Raw genomic sequence first — 20,467 nt, forward strand, 5'->3', positions numbered from 1 at the left:
CTAAAATGTCATTTATAATCTAAAGATGCAAAAGAAGTGTAACAATGATCATCAATCATAGTAAAAATTCATTTCAGATGATGTGAGAAAGGACTCATTTGTAATAAGAGCAACCACCACCTTCTGGGGGAATGTAGTGGGTCAAGCAGCATCTGTGGGAGGGGAAAGGAAGTCTAGGCATTTCCAGTTGAATCTCCGCACCATGTCTGAGAGAGAAGAATTCCTCCAGTTTTTTTTTTGCTCTAGAATCTCCAGTATTTCCATTTTATACATTGCTTTTCAGATCCTGTGCCTGTATCAAATTCACATCATGGCCACTAATCACTTTTCTTCCCAATATGCATGATACATAATGTGACAGTTAACAAGTTCAGCTAAATAGCAGATTAAATTATAAAAATTCCTTATCAACCTTACCTATGCACACATATTACGATGCTAGGTTGAAATTATATATTGAAGTTGATCAGTTGAACCTGATTTGGCTGCTTTAATGTAGTGGTCAAATTATAGTTCCCAAGTTTTCAAACGAGCCTACAGAATTATTTTTAAACAAACTTAAACTAAGGTGTAAAACTGGGCTTAGAAAACGTGCACTGGGAATACAGAACAGACAATGAGCTCAAATAATAAAAACAAGACCTAGTAGTGGGTTAATGGGAAAGTTTAGATAGTAAAGAGAAAGGGCACCTGACATCAGATTGCAGTGAAGAGGTTAATAACTGAAATGCCATAGAAAGGGACAAAGTACAACACTTGATAGATTCAGGACTAGGAAAGTGGTTAAAAAGTCAAAATTCGTAACTGATAAAGATAAATAAGTTTGATTTAATAATCATTAGAGAATAACTTCAGATGACCAAGAAATACAACTGATATATCAGCAGAATAGTCAAACGGAAAAGGAGTTTGCATAATTCTGGTAATCAAAAATAACATTAGAAAAGTTGCAAGAAATGATTTTCTCATGTTAAAGTTAGTGAAAAGAGTTTGGGTTGCAAATTATAAAAAAACAAATCACTGGTGGGAGATGTCAACAGCATCTCACGGTTGAACAGTAGTAGCAGTAGATAGTCACCTTACTTAACAAGTGCAAAGTTACAGATCACATGACCCAAGTTGGGATTTGGCTGGTTCGCTCTTTTCCAACTGCCATGGCCATAAGGAGCAGAATAGCCTTGTGTCCTATAATTTCTATATACCTATACCATAACTATCTTTTTCTGAGCCATTTTAATTATTTTTAGCTTTTCCCTGTATGATACACTCTCTTCAATTTTATTTGTGCTACTTAATTTGAAATTTGTTCAAATGCCATTGCAATGTTAAGAGAAGTCTGGGAGGAGTTGGAATCAAATTGCTCTGGTAAAATCCAAACTGCACACAAGTGAGCATATTATTGACAAGGGGCACCTGACAGCATATTTGATTCTATTTTTCGTGACTTTGTTCTTGACTGAGTGTAATAATTGGGGCAATAATTTAATGGATTAGATTTGTTCTACTTTTTAAAATGACCAAGGCATACTTGGACAATTCTCCACATTGGTATCTACCTGACACATGTAATATTGTAATTGGAAACACATTTTCAATATTACATCCCAGATGTTTTTTGCTCCCACAACTTTGGCCATTACCAGTGTTCTCAGTCAAGACTTGAAATAACATGGAGTGAATTGATTTATCTGAAAGCCGTGTTTTTGTGATGGTGAGGCTCACAGAAGGGATCCTAGAAACCGAGTTGTATCATCCATTCTGTTATTAAGCTTGAATATATCATCTTTCAAATGCATGTTCTCAGAGGCTTCTTCTTTTAGCTTTTTAATGATCTGCTATCATTCATGTCTATGTGCTTCGTAACTCAAGGCTTTCATCTGATACATTGGTTGGAGAATTATTTACCACTGTTTGTTGCATCTTGTTTTTGCTCTTTAGCACGTTATCTGGTGTTGCAGCATCAGAAAAGTGGCACATAGGTTTCCTGGATGCTGCTTCTGACAAGCCCTGGTACACTTTTATTGAACCAAGTTTGATCCATGTCTTTGGAAAGGGAACAACAATTAACAAATTTGTTTTTGTCATAAAGAACTATTAAGCATTGTGATTGCAGAAAATTACTGTCAATATATAACCTACCTTTATGAATTTTCTATGTGTCAAAAGTAATAAACAAATTCAGAAAAAAAAAAATCAAAATTTTTAACATGTATCGAATTTCAATAGGCGAGAAATGCAATTTGGATTTCTTTAGTAAGTCCATTTCTGCAAATTTAGTTTCATGACTCAGAAGTCCCTATTGAGTGCTTTTGTGCATCTAGTCTTCAGATAAATTTGCCATTTGTTGTTTATTATCATTACCTGGGAAAATTATTTTCAATAGTTTGTAGTAACTACATGATCTTGAATAGATTAGCAGCAACAGTTAAACACATCCATGTCAACTACATACAGGTGGTCTAACATAACGTCCATCTTTCACAATCGGAAACTACTATAATTATATTGCATTTAATTTTATTGCCTCACAAAACAAATACCTGTATTGTAAATCATACATGATAAGCAATACCTTGGTAAGATTTCCATTGCTGGATGACCAATCAACTATCCTGCTATTTGCAGGATCTGGAACATTAGGCCAAACATACGTCTTAATCCTGTAAAGAAACAACAAAAAAAATTAAAGTAGTGGATCTCCCATGGTACTTGTCAGTTGGAGCTGTTGATGGCAGATGTACTATGTCTTTTTATTGTTCTGGTCATAGATGATACCAAAACCACTAATGTAACTGTTGCTCACCCTATTTGCTACTCATTAACCCTTTGTTATTTTAAGATTTCCATTATATTTCATTTATATTTGTATAAACTAAGCTTAGTTTGTGACTTTTCCATTTTATTTTTGTTTTGTCGACAAATTAGGCTGGTAACTTTTTTTTGCAGTCTCTTATTTGTAGTAAGAATTACAGGTTATCAAGATCAAGGAACAAGGCAGGCAAATTGGACACTGGAGAAAGACTTGCACTGTAACTACTTCTGCTATTTGTTTGTTAATTATGCAGTGGAAAGATTCTGGGATTAAAAAATAAGACAAAAGAGGAAGAGGTGAAGCTGCAGTCTGTGGATTTGACGTTGTCATGAATAAGGTGAGTTGTAAAGATTGGAGGAAAAAGGGGAAAATCTGGACACTCATATGACTGTACGGACGCTACTCTTCAGTTACAAAATCCATGACAAAATATTGTTGATCTAGAAGGTTTATTGAAAGTTCGAGTAGAACATCACTAGCATAAATTAATTATACTTACAAATGCCTGTTTTTGAAGCAGAGAAGGATCACTCCCATTGTGATTAAGAGGAAACATAGACAAATTGGTACAACAATTGCCTCAATTTCACCTTTTGCTGCCAAGATAAGCAAAGGAGTAACATTAAGACTGGCAGTTCTATTTGAAAACAATTAAAAGTATTTGTATCAATATGTGCAACATAATTTAATGTAGATATTAATGCAGATATTTAATGTAATGTAGATATTACAATGTAATAGTAGATATTACATAGTATAAATAACATTCATAGATTAGACTATAAAAGATCAATATTCTTTATTTAATTTGACTGAAACAAACAAAACTATTGCTGGTAATCAGATACTGACATTTTGGGTGTGCAAAAAAAAACTTTGTGTGTATGTTTTGTAAATATGAGGATGTCAGATGGTTAGTCTGAGCAGTTCCTTTCGTCATTCAGCATTCTCACTGTGTTCCTTGGCTTGGTGGTGTTGGCTCTGATACTCCTGAATCTCTTTTCTAATGGCAGCAGTTGAAAGATGCTGTGTGCGGGATGGAAAGGGTCCTCACTTCAATCAACGCATATCAATGGTGGGGTGTGGTGGGGGGGGAGGAGGTGACTCCAGTGATTTTCTCTGCCACTCTTATGGTTCTCTGGATTGACATCCAATCCATTTTCTTTGCAACAACCATACCAAACCGGCCAGGATGGTCTCGATAGAGATCCTGTAGAAGGTTGACATAGTTGTGGCCGGTAGCCTTACCCGCTTGTCTTCTAAAGTACAGTCGCTGTTGTGCTTTCCTGACAAGTGAGGAGATGTTGAGTGTCCACAATAAGTCACTAGTTAAGTGAACTTCAAGAACTTGGTGCTCTCCATCTCTCCACAACAGAGTTGTTGATGTGTTCTGGAGGGTGATCGCTTCTGGTTCTTCTGAAGTCCACAATCATCTCCTTTATCTTGTCCATATTGAATAGTATAAAACAGACGATCCTCTCTTCTTAGAGATCAGTGTCTTGATGGTAAAATATTGTGGGCATACAATAAAGTTACCAGTAATAATTTTTAATATTTCAAATTTTAAGTGATTTAAATTGTAAATTTAGTCAAGAGGGTATTGGTAGGTGGATTGGTCACATGGGCTCGTGGGCCATAATGGCCCATTACCCTCCTGTATCTCTAAATTAAAGTATCTGAAAGGTGGTCTTCAAAGTGGAAGGCAGAAGGAATACTATAATTGGCAGAATTAAACATGGAAGAGAGAAAGCAAGATATCATAACCAAAGTTTCGGATGAGCCCTTCATCAAGTTATTGTAACTAACATTTCGGATATGAGCCCTTCATAAAGGTACCTGGATAAAGGAGTCAACCCAAAACATTGGTTATGTATCTTTATCTTTGCCATAAAAAGTCATATTTGACCGGATGAGTTTTCCCAGTTTTGTATTTTTACTGGCCTTCATCAGTCGGGGGATTGAGTCAAGAGCAACGAGGTAATGTTGCAGCTCTATAAAACTCTGGTTAGACTACACCTTGTATCATTAAAAGTCAGCACGGATTTCTGAAGGGAAAATCATGCTCGACTTATCTTCTGAAATTTTTAGAGGATATGACAAGGAGGGTGGACATGGGTGAGCCAGCGGATGTGGTGTACATGGATTTTCAGAAAGCTTTTGATAAGGTCCCGCATAGGAGATTAGTGGGTAAAATCAGAGAGCATGGTAGTGGGGGTAGGGTGCTGACATGGATAGAGAATTGGTTGACAGACTGGAAACAAAGAGTCGGGGTTAACGGGTCACTTTCGGGATGGCAGGATGTGACAAGTGGGGTCCCGCAGGGCTCGCTGCTGGGTCCTCAGTTGTTTATCATACATATTAATGATTTAGATAAGGGGATTATAAATAACATTAGCAAATTTGCAGATGACACGAAACTGGGAGGCAGTGTGAAGTGTGGGGAGAATGTTTGGAAAATGCAGAGAACTTGGACAGGTTAGGTGAGTGGGCAGATAAATGGAAGATGCACTTTAACGTGGATAAATGTGAGGTTACCTACTTTGGTGGCAGTAACAGGAAGGCGGATTAATTTTTAAATGGAGTCAAGTTAGGGAGTGGGAAAGTCCAATGTGATCTTGGTGTCACTAAAAGCTAGCATGCAGGTTCAACAAGCTGTGAAAAAGGCAAACGGCATGTTGGCCTTCATAAAAAGGGGAATAGAGTATAGGAGTAAAGATGTCCTTCTGCAGTTGTACAGGGCCCTGGTGAGACCACACGAGTATTGTGTCCAGTTCTGGTATCCTAATTTGAGGAAGTGCAGTGTAGATTCACAAGGTTAGTGCCTAGTATGGCGGGATTTACGCATGCCGAAAGGTTGGATAAACTGGGGTTGTATACGTTGGAATTTAGAAGGATGAGGGGAGAGATGATTGAGGCATATAAGATTATTAAGGGAATGGACTGATAAAAACTGATTACATGTTCCTGATGTTGGGTGAGCCTAGGACTAAAGGTCATAGTTTAAGAATACAGGGAAACCCCTTTAGGACAAAGATGAGAATTTTTTTTTTATTAACCAGAGGGTTGTTGGTCTGTGGAATGCTTTGCCACAAAGGGTGGTAGAGTCAGATACTCTGGATAAGTTCAAGAGGGAGTTAGATAAGGTTCTTGTGGACAGGGGAATTAAGGGTTATGGGGAAAGGGAAGGGACAGGGTACTTACTGATAGTGGAAGATCAGCCATGATCTAAATGAATGGCGGTGCTGGCTCAATGGGCTGAATGGCCTACTCTAACACCTACTGTCTATCATGTTCAGTTCTAGTTGCCTCATTATAGGAAGGATGTGGAAACTTGAGGGTGCAGAGCTGATTTACCAGGATGCTGGCTGGATTAGAGGGCATGTCTTTTGAGGAAAGTCTGAACAACCTTGGGGTTTTCTCTTTGAAGTGACAGAGGATGAGAGAAGACTTAATAGAGCTATAACAGATTATGAGATATCAATAGGGTTAACAGCCAACACCTTTTACCCAAGGTGGCAATGATCAATACCAGAGGACAACAATTTAAGGTGAGTGGAGTTTAAGGGAGTTACCAGAGGTATTTGTTTATTAAAAATAAAGTGGCCCTTTTTGTTCTCCAGTGCTTCAGTATGCCTTGTTTGATGTTTCTGTAGCGATGTGAACAAACCTTGTGCCATTCTTATTCAGTTTAGCTAAATTGAATCTTTAAGTGTTTTGTATCCAAGCCACACTTAACTACAAACTCAACATCTCAATAACCAATTCCTTTAGGATTTCACCCATGCCCAAGACTTAACCATGATGGAGTCTCACCTGTATATTAAATCCAATTCTGTCCCATAAAACTCCAGTTTGCCTTAACACCCAGTTCAAAGAAAATGAATCCTTGCTATAATCCAGTAACATATCAACTACAGTTCTGACACATAATTATCCCTTCAAGAATTCTAGTTAAACTAATCCCACAATTCGTCAGTGCTAAATGAAAATTAAAACCTGCAGATGCTGGAAATCCAAAATAAAAACAGAAGGTGCTGTAAATACTCAGGCCAGGCAGTGGCCTGGCTTACTGAGTAATTCCAGTGATTTCTATTTATCCCAGCAATACTATCTTGAAAAGACAATTTAAGTTAATAAGCAATGAAAAAACCATTTAATTTGGAGAATTTTAAATATTATCCAATTTAATACTTACCAAAATTTAAAGTCGTAAAATTAACTTCAGAGCTATTTGTGCCTCCCTTGACTGTTGATGCCATAACACGAACCATATACAAAGTATTGCCTGTTAACGATTTTAGTACAAATGCCTGATGCATTGCATCAACAACAATGCCTGGAAATTAAGTCGAGAGAATTAGAAACATTTGATAACATTTCTATCAAATCAAAACCAAAATGAACAAAATGCATTCAGTGAAACTGTAATTTAGGCAGAAGCAATTTATTGGAAGCATTTCAGAGTGATTTCAGTAACAATGGTGAATTTTTTGATGCTGCAGAAATGCAGAACAGGTTAGTATCAGTACAAGTAGCATTTATAAAATTTATTAAGTTGTTTATTAAGACATTTTCAAGGTGTACTTTTAAGGGAAGCAAACCAAATAAAGGAAACTTAATTTAAATTTGCACAAAGCATTTTTTTTAAGAAATAATTCTGTAGAACTTTAGAGAGCTTTTTCAGATTTTGTAAAGTTTCAATTTTAAAGTGCAAAACTGGATTAATACAAGACAACAAAATAAATTCAAAACAATTCCTTCACTGTACAATCAATACTTTCTAAGTTGATTTCAGGACATCTATATACAGTATGTTTTATAAAAATATTAATTAGTTGTTCACTTCTGAGTATTAGTCTCTGGGGGTAGGGGGAGGGGGCTCTCTTTAATGAAGTTTACAGTTTATGCAATACCCTTTTTAAGTTATAAGGTATTGTGCAGGCCTTGGCTTAGCTGTAATCAGAAGCTCAAGGACTTCTGCACTATAGTGAGAATTCAGCAGCGTATAGAGCTATAATTGCATTGGTGGAGTTCACATCTTTCTGACAAAATTTGAAATAGTCAATCATATAAAATTGAAGACATTTTTTCAACTAGAACACAGTGAATCTTTGGAATTATTTATGCAAGACGACTGTGAATATTATGATACAAGACAGACAGGTTGATTTTTGGCTATTAAGGAAACCAGGGATTAGTATTGAACAGAAGGACAGAGGTAAAAGATCAGACATGACTTGACTGGAAGATAGACAGGTTATGGCGAGCTCTCCACTGGCCATCGTGACAGAGGTGCACCAAAGAAGAGGTACAAGGACTGCCTAAAGAAATCTCTTGGTGCCTGCCACATTGATCACCGCCAGTGGGCTGATATCGCCTCAAACCGTGCATCTTGGCGCCTCACAGTTTGGCGGGCAGCAACCTCCTTTGAAGAAGACCGCAGAGCCCACCTCACTGACAAAAGACAAAGGAGGAAAAACCCAACACCCAACCAACAAATTTTCCCCTGCAACCGTGTCTGCCTGTCCCGCGTTGGACTTGTCAGCCACAAACGAGCCTGCAGCTGACGTGGACATTTACCCCTCCATAAATCTTCGTCCGCGAAGCCAAGCCAAAGAAAGAAGAAGACAGGTTAAGAGATCAACTCTTGCTTTTGGTTCTCATGTATGTCTTTGAACTATTTCAGAGGCATTGAGCTGCATTGCACAGTAATCATCAACACAGAAGAAGAATTTACTGATTTACTAGAGGAATTCAAATCCCGTTCCAATTAAGGCCAAAATGATTACTGGTATGTTGAATATTATATGCTGATACTGTGATAAGTGGAGTCATCTAAATGAAACTAACATAACTCAATCCATATTTAATATTATGACATTCACAATTAATATAGACAATAATTTGTAAGTTAATTATTGATTTGGGATTTATTTAATATTATGACATTCACAATTAATATAGACAATAATTTGTAAGTTAATTATTGATTTGGGATTTATTTGTACTGCAAATAATTTTGTTTACACTTTGGACCAATAGCATTGCTCTCAACAATCAACGCACAAGCCTTTCAGTGAACTTATTTTTTAAGAGAGCCATGATTAGCAATAAAGTAAACATCTCTCCTCCCTCCCAAGAGGAGAATGGCAGATTTACAGGTAATTTAGATGCTGTAATTTGTTATAGTGACAGCTGAAATAAAGCATTGCTTTATTATCCCAATTCAAACAGGCACATAGATTCAGGATTCCTTTGTCATTTAATAAAACAGGTGTAATATCACATAAAATTTACTGAAGTGTGCTATGAGGCAGGGAGAGATTTGCCGTGTGAAGAAAATGCCCAGTGCCCCTGACAGAGAAAGGGAAGCAAAAGAGAGCCCCCTCCCCCTACCCCCAGAGACAATAGGCACTTCCAGGTGGCCAAAATCCCCAATTGTAAATCCACCTATTATGCCAATATACAGCTGTCAGGCCACTTGAAAGCGCAGGAGGCACCTGAGAGGCAAATTTTGTAACCCTCCTCTGAGAGGAATAATCGCCGGAGCACTGAGGACCCCCCCGCACATGAATGCAGCCACCTGAAAGCGGTTGCTATGGGGATGACAGTCAGCTGGCGAGTGCCTGACAGCTCCCCCTGCCCCAGGACATCAGGGCAGGGCCAGCTGGCACGGGCTGTCAGCGCATGGACATCCCGCGCGGGATGTCCCCACACTGATACCGCTGCCCCGCTCTCCCAGCAACCTGACATGAGTCCCCACACTGTGGGGCAACCGACACGGGCTGTAGGTGTGGCGGGACATCCCCAAACTGATCCCCAAGCTCCCCTGCTCTCTGCCAACAACCTGCGCCGGCCACCCCACAGTTTGGGGACTCATATCAGGCTGTTCGGAGAATGGGGTAGCGGTGTCAGTTTGGAGACGTCACGTGCGGGACATCCCCGTGCTGATAGCCCATGCTGGCTGTTCAAGCTCTGACAGCCAGCCATCCCAAACCTGACAGCCCGAAGGGACAGGAGTCAGAGTGCACTCAGAGGCACATCTGGTGCAGCTGTCCCTTCAGCGCTAAAAGCAAGTCAAGGGGCCGCTTCCGCAGGCGCATTCTTGGCAGAGAATGTACCTGAAGAAGCCTACTGTATGTCCATGGATTCTCTTCCAGCACCCCTGCAGCCACATAGCATTTAGTCAAAACTATCAGCATCTCAAGCTCTGAATCCCAACCTACAACACGATCAGGAATCTGAAGCACCATTATTTGTTACATTAGCCTATTATTTTCTGTCTGTTATCCAATCCCCATCTATGCTAGTATATTAAATTCAAGCGTGTGCTCCAATATTATTCAATATAATCAAAGTGCCGTCCTACTGAAGGTCTTCTTTTAGTCCAAATACAGTAAATCACAGTTAGTCCTTAATCTTCAAGTCTAAAAAAAACTAAAACATTTGTCAAAAACAAATTCCCTTTCATAAATCTATATTCTGCCAATCTTATTTTCAAATGTTCTGTTACCTTGTTGATAACGTCCTGTTAACTTGTTATAGGGCAGCACAGTTAGCGCCGTGTTTAGCGCAACGCTGTTACAGCACTAGCGATCGGGACCTGGGTTCAATCTGTGCTGTCTGTATGTTCTCCCTGTGTCTGCGTGGGATTTTAGTGGGGACTTCAGTTTCCTCCCACTGTTCAAAACATACTGGGAGCTGCATGGGCTGAAAGGGCTTGTTAATTAATGAGCTGTATGTCTAAATTTAAATTTAAAATTATAATAGATTCTAGCATTTTCCCTATCAGGCTAACTAGTCTTTCCTTTCTCACTCCTCTTTTCTTGAGTAGAGGAGTTGAATTGGTTACCTTTCAGTCTGTGAGAACCATTGCAGAATCTATGCAATTTAGTATTGTATTTGCTGTTATCTTCCTACCTCCAAAGTAACTTTGTTCACAACCTTGAGATACAAATCATCAAGTTCTAGTGATTTATCAATTTTCAGTGAACATTCAGACAACATTTTTTTTAACCCGATGCTGATTTCTTTCAGTTTATCATATTTTCTGGATCTGTTTTTCCATAATTTCCTGGAGTTTTGCTTTACCTTCTTCTCCTCTGAAGACCCACACAAAATATGTTTAATTGCTTTTCCATTTCTTTATTGGCCATTATGGACTGACCAAGAGAAGGGAAATTATAAGTGATCCATGTTAGTTGAAAAACATTAACTTTGGCTTACCCTTTCTTTATTATAACATTGCAATTTCATCATTTCTGAAATGGTAGTCAAACCCAAGCTTTTCAAAGTAAAAACATAATGCTGGAAAAACTCAGCAGGTCAAACAATCCAAAAGGAGTTCTGTGAGATTGTTTCTCTCTGAAGGGAGTTCAGTGGGATTCTTTTTTATCTTCTCCACATCTGTAATCCCTGCTGCTCTCAAGTGCTACATCTACGACCATGTTCTCACTGTTTGGCCTGCTGAGTTTCTCAAGCATTGTGTTTTTAGTTCAACTATGGTGTCTGCAGACTTTAATGTTTTAGTTCCATCCTTTTCAAAATTGTGCAACATCATGGCCTTGTGGAAATTATATTTAAAGCATTAAGAATTTACTGTATTAAGAAGGAAAGGTGAGAAATATTCAGAATTTCAGACAGCATTGGTGCACAGCAAGATAGAAATGATGCTCGAGGTTGTTGACCTTTCATCAGAACAAATAAAAAGACCTTGTATCTGTGTATTTTGTCTTATCAACTGTGCTAAAGGTTCAATCACTAACGCAAACAAAGCTGGTGATAAAGGCCAACCTTGACGAGTTGATCGAGTTAACTTAAAAGATTCCAAAATAAAACCATTCGTCTAGCTACTCTAGCTACCGGTTTACTATATAGAGCCCTAATCCAACCAATAAAAGAAGGACCAAACTTAAATTTCTCCAAAACTTTAAACAAAAAATTCCATTCAACTCTATCAAATGCTTTTTCTACATCTAAGGATATCACCATCGGATGATCTAAAGCAGGGGTGTCAAACTCAAATTCACAGAGGGCCAAAATTAAAAACTTGGACTAAGTCCTGGGCCAAACTAAATATTTATTGAAAATTTTCAACAATATCTGCATGTTTTCTCTTCTTTCAACATATGTAATGTTAAACTTTTTCTTATTTAAATAAATGTTTAATAATAGTTTTGGTTAAACTCTTTCCAGAAGAAGCATTAACAAATGAAAAATAAAATATTCAATAAATAATATTTCTCTATAGCCTTTAAGCTCCTTTTAAATGTTTTTTTTTTCACAAGCCAACAAGTAAAAAAAATAACAACTTGCTTCAATGAAAATCCAATCTTTCAACTATGAACAGTCCAAAGTTAACAAAAGAAAATATGAATCCAAGCTTAGCTTGTTACACTGTGATTTACTCTGATGCACCTGGGTCTAAACCAGATACTTGGCATCTCTTCTTAGATGCAAGTTCATCAAACTCTGGGGTCAGAGTTTGCCTCCCACCTGTCTTGAAAGGTCCTGTTTTCTGTCTTTCTTTGGCCATTTTTCGTAAGGGGTTTATTACATGTGAGTTGGGCGACAGGTCGCAGATGCTAATGAAAGTAAAGAGAGGAGGTGGGGGCGATTAGCCGGCGCCAATGCATTTGCAAAGCATTCTGGGATTTGTAGTATTAGCTGTGCATGCGCTATACTGGCGCGGTGACCAGGGGGCCAGCTCTAATACGTATTTGATATGATCTTGCTGGCCAAATATAATTATATCACGGGCCAAATATGTCCCGCGGGCTTGAGTTTGACATGTGTGATCTAAAGATTGTCGAAATCTATTAATCAAACTAATCACTCGCAAAATATTATCTGAAGCATGTCTATTCTTTATAAAACCTGTGTGATCAATATGAATCAACTTTGGTAAAAATTTAGCCAATCTATTCACTAATACTTTAGCTATTATTTTATAATCTACATTTAACAACGAAATTGGTCTATATGAAGATACCTTCAAAGGATCTCTATCTTTTTTTAGGAATTACTGTAATTAAAGCACTAGAACAAGACTCAGGTAAATCATAATGTTCTCCAACTTGATGTAATACATCCCCAAACACTGTAGATAAATCATCATAAAAAATTTTATAAAATTCAACTGAAAATCCATCATCACCAGGTGATTTACCATTTGGCATTTCCAGCATAGCCATTTTAATTTCCAAATCAGTAAATGGTTCTTCTAACTCCTGTATATCTGCATCCTCTAATATCGTTAAATTCAACTGTGATTAAAAAAAATCAATCGATCCAGTTTCCTGTTTTCCTTCAGATGTATATAACTTTTTATAAAATGAATAAAATTCATCATTAATCTCACGAAGTTTATGTAATAAGAGAATTCTGTCTAACAGCATTAATAGTCCTCGATATCTGTTCTTTCTTTAATTGCCACGCCAATACCTTGTGTGCTCTCTCCCCATTTGTAATACCGTTGTTTTGTCCTATTAATCACACATTCAAATTGATAAGATTTCAATTTCAGCCTAGATAATTTTATTTTCTGATATGTAGCATTTTTCTGAAATTCCTTTTCTAACTCATCAATCTGTTTCTCTAATTCAAGACTCTGATTTAATCGATTCTTTTTTATTTTAGAAGCATAACTAATTATTTGTCCTCTCAAATAGGCTTTCATAGCATCCCATAATACAAACTTACTTTGAACAGATTTAGAATTTTCTTTAAAAAAAATTAATTAAAAAAAAATCAATAAATTCCGTATTTTTTAACAACATTGTATTAAATCTCCAACGATAAGCTATTTGAATTTTCTCAGAGTATAAAATTAATTTATTTGCTGATGACGTATTGGTGTATTTAACAAATCCAGCTCAGTCACTTTTGCATTTGAAGGAATGTTTAATACAATACGGATATCTTTCTGGATATAAAGTTAATTGGGAAAAAAGTGAAATATTACCCGGAAAGTGAAGGAGATTATTCAGTTTATAAGAATATTATTAATTTGAAGTAGACTGATTGAATTAAATATCTGGGTATAATTTTGAATGTTAATTATCAATCTTTATATAAATTAAATATGCTCCGTTAATGAAAAAAATTAAAACTGATTTGATTAAATGGAAAGATTTACCTATTAATTTAATGGGAAGGGTAAATACAATTAAGATGAATATCTTTCTGCGTATACAATATTTGTTTCAATCTATTCCGTATTTACTTGATAAAATTTTTTTTCGAGATTTAAATAAAATGGTTAGGGAGTTTTTATGGAGGGGTACATTTTCGAGAGTAGCTTTGAATACATTAACTTGGAAATATGAGTTAGGGGGATTACGTTTACCACATTTTCAAAATTATTATGAGGCAGCCCAACTTAAATTTATTAGTTCATTAATGGATTTGTTACGGCCTCCTAGTTGGGCTAAAATTGAGGTGGCAAGTATTTCTGAATTTAAAATACATCAATTTTTGTTTAGGTGGAATATGAATTTGTTACAACAATAATAATGTGCCTATACTAAAACATTTAATGAAGTTATGGATAAAGAAAAAATAAAATGATAGGTTCTAGGGGTAAATTATTGGCTTTGACTCCATTGTATAATAATCAACTTATTTCTTTTTCAATACATAATCAAAGTTTATTGCATTGGAGATTTAAAGGTGTGAAAAATTTGGGAGATTGTTTTAAAGAGGGTAAGTTTTTATCTTTTAATCAAATGAGGGAAGATTTTGGTATTGATAAGAATTCTTTATTTCTTTATTATCAAATTCGATCTTTGGTAGAGATATGATTTTACCTAAAATGACTAAATTTGAGACTTCTCTGAGAAGGGTTATATTTCATTTATGTATCAAATATTACAGGATGGTATGGATAAAAAAGGTTGGGATAGATCTAAAATTAAATGGGAAGCAGATATTGGTTTTACTTTTTCTGAAGAGGACTGGTTAGATATCTGTTATGATAGTGTAACTAGATTGATAAATGCACGTTATGCAATGATTAATTACAATTTTTTACATCAATTATATTTGACACCTGAAAAATTTAAAAATATGGTTTTAATGAACCAGATTTGTGTTTTAGATGTGGTGATACGGTTGGAACTTTTTTTCATGCTGTTTGGTCATGTATACATATACAATCTTTTTGGAAGAAAATTCAATTGTTTTTAGAATATCTGTATAAGATTAAAATAGTTTTAGATCCAACAGTATTTTTATTGGGTAGTTTGCAACCTCTGAAAGGCTTGGGATTAGATAAGTTTCAGCTTGCTTTTGTATATTTAGCTTTATCCGTAGCGAAAAAAATGTATTGCTAGTACGTGGAAAGATACAAATATGATTGATATTAATAGATGGCATAATGAGATGAAATATTGTTTACTAATGGAAAAAATTACATATGTTTCGCATGAATATTATAATTTTTAAATTAATAAGTGGCTGTTATACTCGGAATATTTACATTTCAATTTATATTGATTAGATTTTAATATGTATATTTAAATTTTTAAAAAATATTCTTTCTTTTTTCTTTTTTTATGGCTGTCCTGAGGAGAGTTGGCTGAAGGGGGGGGGTGGAAGAAATCGGATTTTTTTATATATATATATTTTTATATATATATAAAAATGTTCATGTTTAATTGCGGTATATGTCATATTATTTGTTTTTTGAACGAATAAATAAAGTTTAAAAAAAAGAACAAATAAAAAGAGTGAGAGAGTTTAAAATTGCAGGGAAGGGCAAGCAGAAAATAAAGAAAAGCTTGAACTGAATTAATTATGAATAAAGTTAAAAGCTTATTTTTACTTACTTAATTCGTTTGAATCACCACTCTTGTAAAATATGGTATAATTTGTGATGAAACCACGCTGTTCACTAATAGGTATTTCATTCCACATTAATTCAACTTCTTTTTTCCCCACGTGTTTCAGATAAACCAAAGGGCCCTTTGTTGGACCTAAGGATCAAGGACAATTAATTCAACTTTTATTATAGCCTGTTCATTGTAAAACATATTTTAACATTAATCATATTTTCAGGTTACTTCAAACTAATTATTTTACTAAAATAATTAAAAATCAATTGCCACTAATATTGTATTTTAATCATGGGTAAAATCAGTTCCATGATTACTATTTTTGGTATTAGGTTCTTCCAGGAGGAAGTGTGAAATAGCAACATTAAAATTCTACCCACTTTTTGATTCTCAGGGAAGCTGTTGTGTATAAGCCCGTATAAGCCCGCCCTAAGTGGTGATGATATCATCTCTCCACGTATATATCTCTGTATGTCAGTAGCCATGCTAGTCTGATGGCATTAAAGAATGAGAAATCACCACGTCTCCAAGTCCTAATTGTGTAAGTGTAATTGTGTAAATGAGCTCTCTGAACCCTTCTCCATTAACAAGGAAGCAAGGCTGTGTTCTAGCACCAGCCCTCTTTTCAATCTTCTTCAGCATGATGCTGAACCAAGCCATGAAAGACCTCAACAATGAAGACGCTGTTTACATCCGGTACCGCACGGATGGCAGTCTCTTCAATCTGAGGCGCCTGCAAGCTCACACCAAGACACAAGAGAAACTTGTCCGTGAACTACTCTTTGCAGACGATGCCGCTTTAGTTGCCCATTCAGAGCCAGCTCTTCAGCGCTTGACGTCCTGCTTTGCGGAGACTGCCAAAATGTTTGGCCTGGAAGTCAGCCTGAAGAAAACTGAGGTCCTCCATCAGCCAGCTCCCCACCATGACTACCAGCCCCCCCACATCTCCATTGGGCACACAAAACTCAAAACGGTCAACCAGTTTACCTATCTCGGCTGCACCATTTCATCAGATGCAAGGATCGACAATGAGATAGACAACAGACTCGCCAAGGCAAATAGCGCCTTTGGAAGACTACACAAAAGAGTCTGGAAAAACAACCAACTGAAAAACCTCACAAAGATAAGCGTATACAGAGCCGTTGTCATACCCACACTCCTGTTCGGCTCCGAATTATGGGTCCTCTATCGGCATCACCTACGGCTCCTAGAACGCTTCCACCAGCGTTGTCTCCGCTCCATCCTCAACATCCATTGGAGCGCTTTCATCCCTAACGTTGAAGTATTCGAGATGGCAGAGGTCGACAGCATCGAGTCCACGCTGCTGAAGATCCAGCTGCGCTGGGTGGGTCACGTCTCCAGAATGGAGGACCATCGCCTTCCCAAGATCGTGTTATATGGTGAGCTCTCCACTGGCCACCGTGACAGAGGTGCACCAAAGAAAAGGTAGAAGGACTGCCTAAAGAAATCTCTTGGTGCCTGCCACATTGACCACTGCCAGTGGGCTGATAACGCCTCAAACCGTGCATCTTGGCGCCTCACAGTTTGGCGGGCAGCAACCTCCTTTGAAGAAGACCGCAGAGCCCACCTCACTGACAAAAGGCAAAGGAGGAAAAACCCAACACCCAACCCCAACCAACCAATTTTCCCCTGCAGCCGCTGCAACCGTGTCTGCCTGTCCCGCATCGGACTTGCCAGCCAGAAACGAGCCTGCAGCTGACGTGGACTTTTTACCCCCTCCATAAATCTTCGTCCGCGAAGCCAAGCCAAAGAAGAAGAAGAAAGAAAGAAAATACACCACAGTGGCAATGAGGAACAAAACAAACCCTATGTGTGCTCCATGCACCAACCGGGGGGCAAGGAAGCAAAATGATGAAAGTAAAAGGTGACTACCTAACAAGCTCCATGAGTTCACACCAAAAGAGCGCTAAGATGGCGGAGGGAAAGTTCGGAGAATTCAACAAAGCAGATGAAAGTTGGGGTAATTATGTAGAATGGTTTACCCACAACTGCGAAGTCCATAATATTATGGAAGCCCCGGTAAACCGAAAGTGTGCCCAATTCCTCAGTATAATGGACACCAAAGCATTCGATCTCCTTAAAAACTTGCTGACCCCGGAGGACCAATGGTTGAAGACATACTCCAAGTTATGCACAGCACAGGGTAACCATTTAAGCCCTGGACCACCAGTTATGGCAGAAGGGAAATGATTCTATAAAAGGTGTGGGCCAACAAGACCTTCTGGTAGGGAGGTCTTCCCGCCAACAGTGGTATCGCCTAGAAAACTGTTTCTTCAAAAACTCCAAATCCACCATTGCAACCAAAAGCGAGATATCAAAACTAGAGGTCCGCCAATTAAAGAAACAGTAAAAAGCAGTAAGAGCCAGCTCTTCAGCGCTTGAAGTCCTGTTTTGCGGAAACTGCCAAAATGTTTGGCCTGGAAGTCAGCCTGAAGAAAACTGAGGTCCTCCATCAGCCAGCTCCCCACCATGACTACCAGCCCCACCACATCTCCATCGGTCACACAAAACTCAAAACGGTCAACCAGTTTACATATCTCGGCTGCACCATTTCATCAGATGCAAGGATCGACAACGAGATAGACAACAGACTCGCCAAGGCAAATAGCGCCTTTGGAAGACTACACAAAAGAGTCTGGAAAAACAACCAACTGAAAAACCTCACAAAGATAAGCGTATACAGAGCCGTTGTCAAAGCCACGCTCCGGTTCGGCTCCGAATCATGGGTCCTCTACCGGCATCACCTACGGGTCCTAGAACGCTTCCACCAGCGTGGTCTCCGCTCCATCCTCAACATTCATTGGAGCACTTTCATCCCTAACGTCGAAGTTCTCGAGATGGCAGAGGTCGACAGCATCGAGTCCACGCTGCTGAAGATCCAGCTGTGCTGGGTGGGTCACGTCTCCAGAATGGAGGACCATCGCCTTCCCAAGATCGTGTTATATGGCGAGCTCTCCACTGGCCACCGTGACAGAGGTGCACCAAAGAAAAGGTACAAGGACTGCCTAAAGAAATCTCTTGGTGCCTGCCACATTGACCACCGCCAGTGGGCTGATATCGCCTCAAACCGTGCATCTTGGCGCCTCACAGTTTGGCGGGCAGCAACCTCCTTTGAAGAAGACCGCAGAGCCCACCTCACTGACAAAAGGCAAAGGAGGAAAAACCCAACACCCAACCCCAACCAACCAATTTTCCCTTGCAACCGCTGCAACCGTGTGTGCCTGTCCCGCATCGGACTTGTCAGCCACAAATGAGCCTGCAGCTGACGTGGACATTTACCCCCTCCATAAATCTTCGTCCGCCAAGCCAAAGACAAAGACAAAGAAAAAGCAGGTGGGCTCAAAATTGTGATAAGCACCCAGCCGAGGTCAAAGCACTAGAAAAGAGAGAGTAGTCCTAACAACGAGCATAGCAACAGTTCTGAAGACATCAAAACAACAGCTGTTGTCTTACACGTCAGAGAGATAAACGGAAAAAGCACAGCAATTTACATTCAGCTGAAAATGGAGCACAACACAGGGGCTGAAGTGTCTATAACACCTTTATATTTAAAGCAATGCTTGCTACCACACCTTCCAGTGAAAACAACTGGACTAATACTGAGATCTGACATGGGAGACAAAATCAAAGTGTTTGGAAAATGTACGGTCGATCTACAATACAAGCAACAACAACCAAAAACACTATCTCTCTACATCATAGATACCCAGGGACCAGCACTTTTCAGAAAAAAACTGGCTACAACTCATTCCCCTGGACTGGCTGGAAATCGGTTCAATACTGAATATAAACCACGACGACAACACCCAGCCAGAACTCAACCAGATTCTCAACAACCACGCCATGGTTTTCCAACGAGGGTTGGGAAAGATAAAAGGGGTTCAAGCCAAATTGCCATTAAAAGTGATTGTGGAAATAAAGTTCATCAAAGTCAGAACAGTTCTGTTTGCAATGAAAGGAAAAATTGAACTGGAGTGAAATAGACTGAAAGATGAAGGCATACAAGAACCAATAGAATACAGCGATTGAGCAGCGTCCATCGTAACTGTACAGAAAGCAAACAGTGAGATTTGCATTTGCAGCGATTAAAAAGTCACCATTAACCAGGCACTAAAAGCACCAAAACATCTCTTGCCCAAAGCAGAACTATTCCCAGCACTAAAAGGAAGGCAAATGTTCACAAATTTGGATTTGTCATTGGTATACCAACAAACAGAGTTGAACAAACAATCAAGACAATATGTGACAATCAATCCCCACCTGGGCCTGTTCACCTATACAGCACGGCCATATGGAATCTCAGCAGCCCCTCCAATTTTTCAAGCTACATGGACAAATTACTACACAGAATCTCAGTAGGATGTTACCTGGATGATATTATCATGGGCCAAAACGACATGGAACACTTACAAAACCTTGAAAAGGTTCTAAACAGACTACCAACAGTATTACGATTACAACTGGATTAGTGTGTCTTCAAGCTGCCCTCAGTAACATACTTGGGATTTACAATTATCAAGGAGGGAGTATGAATGGATCCAGTGGCCACAGAAGCTGTTTGCAAAGTCCCAAATCCAACCAACAAGTCAGAATTACAGTCCTTTCTAGGGCTTATAAATCACTAATGGAAAAATATTCCTAACATGTCTACACTATGCAGCCCCCTAAAACATTTATTCAGGAAAGATCAAAAATGGTACTGGAATACCGAGACTAAAAACACAGTTGGTGGACTAAAGGAAATATTAATGTCAACATATTAGGTTCTAATCCACTACAACCCAAACATGGAAATGACCCC

At 38.3% G+C, this 20,467-nt stretch overlaps 1 protein-coding gene across 5 annotated transcripts in view; it reads right to left on the reverse strand.

The window, feature by feature from the left end:
• Nucleotides 1-20,467, reverse strand: part of il6st (interleukin 6 cytokine family signal transduce) — a 98,051-nt gene that overhangs the window by 5,930 nt on the left and 71,654 nt on the right. For 4 of the 5 annotated variants that reach the window (XM_069924410.1, XM_069924409.1, XM_069924411.1 and 1 more), the window contains 5 exons: nucleotides 15,640-15,786; nucleotides 7,008-7,148; nucleotides 3,312-3,408; nucleotides 2,573-2,660; nucleotides 1,906-2,043 (listed from right to left, as the gene is read on the reverse strand). In XM_069924410.1, the coding sequence (XP_069780511.1) occupies nucleotides 1,906-2,043; nucleotides 2,573-2,660; nucleotides 3,312-3,408; nucleotides 7,008-7,148; nucleotides 15,640-15,786 (611 nt within the window). The remainder of the gene's footprint in view (nucleotides 1-1,905; nucleotides 2,044-2,572; nucleotides 2,661-3,311; nucleotides 3,409-7,007; nucleotides 7,149-15,639; nucleotides 15,787-20,467) is intronic. The other variant, XM_069924413.1, reaches the window with a different exon arrangement.

Source organism: Narcine bancroftii, chromosome 3 (genome assembly GCF_036971445.1).
Source record: "Narcine bancroftii isolate sNarBan1 chromosome 3, sNarBan1.hap1, whole genome shotgun sequence".
NCBI classification, from domain to species: Eukaryota; Metazoa; Chordata; class Chondrichthyes; order Torpediniformes; family Narcinidae; genus Narcine; species Narcine bancroftii.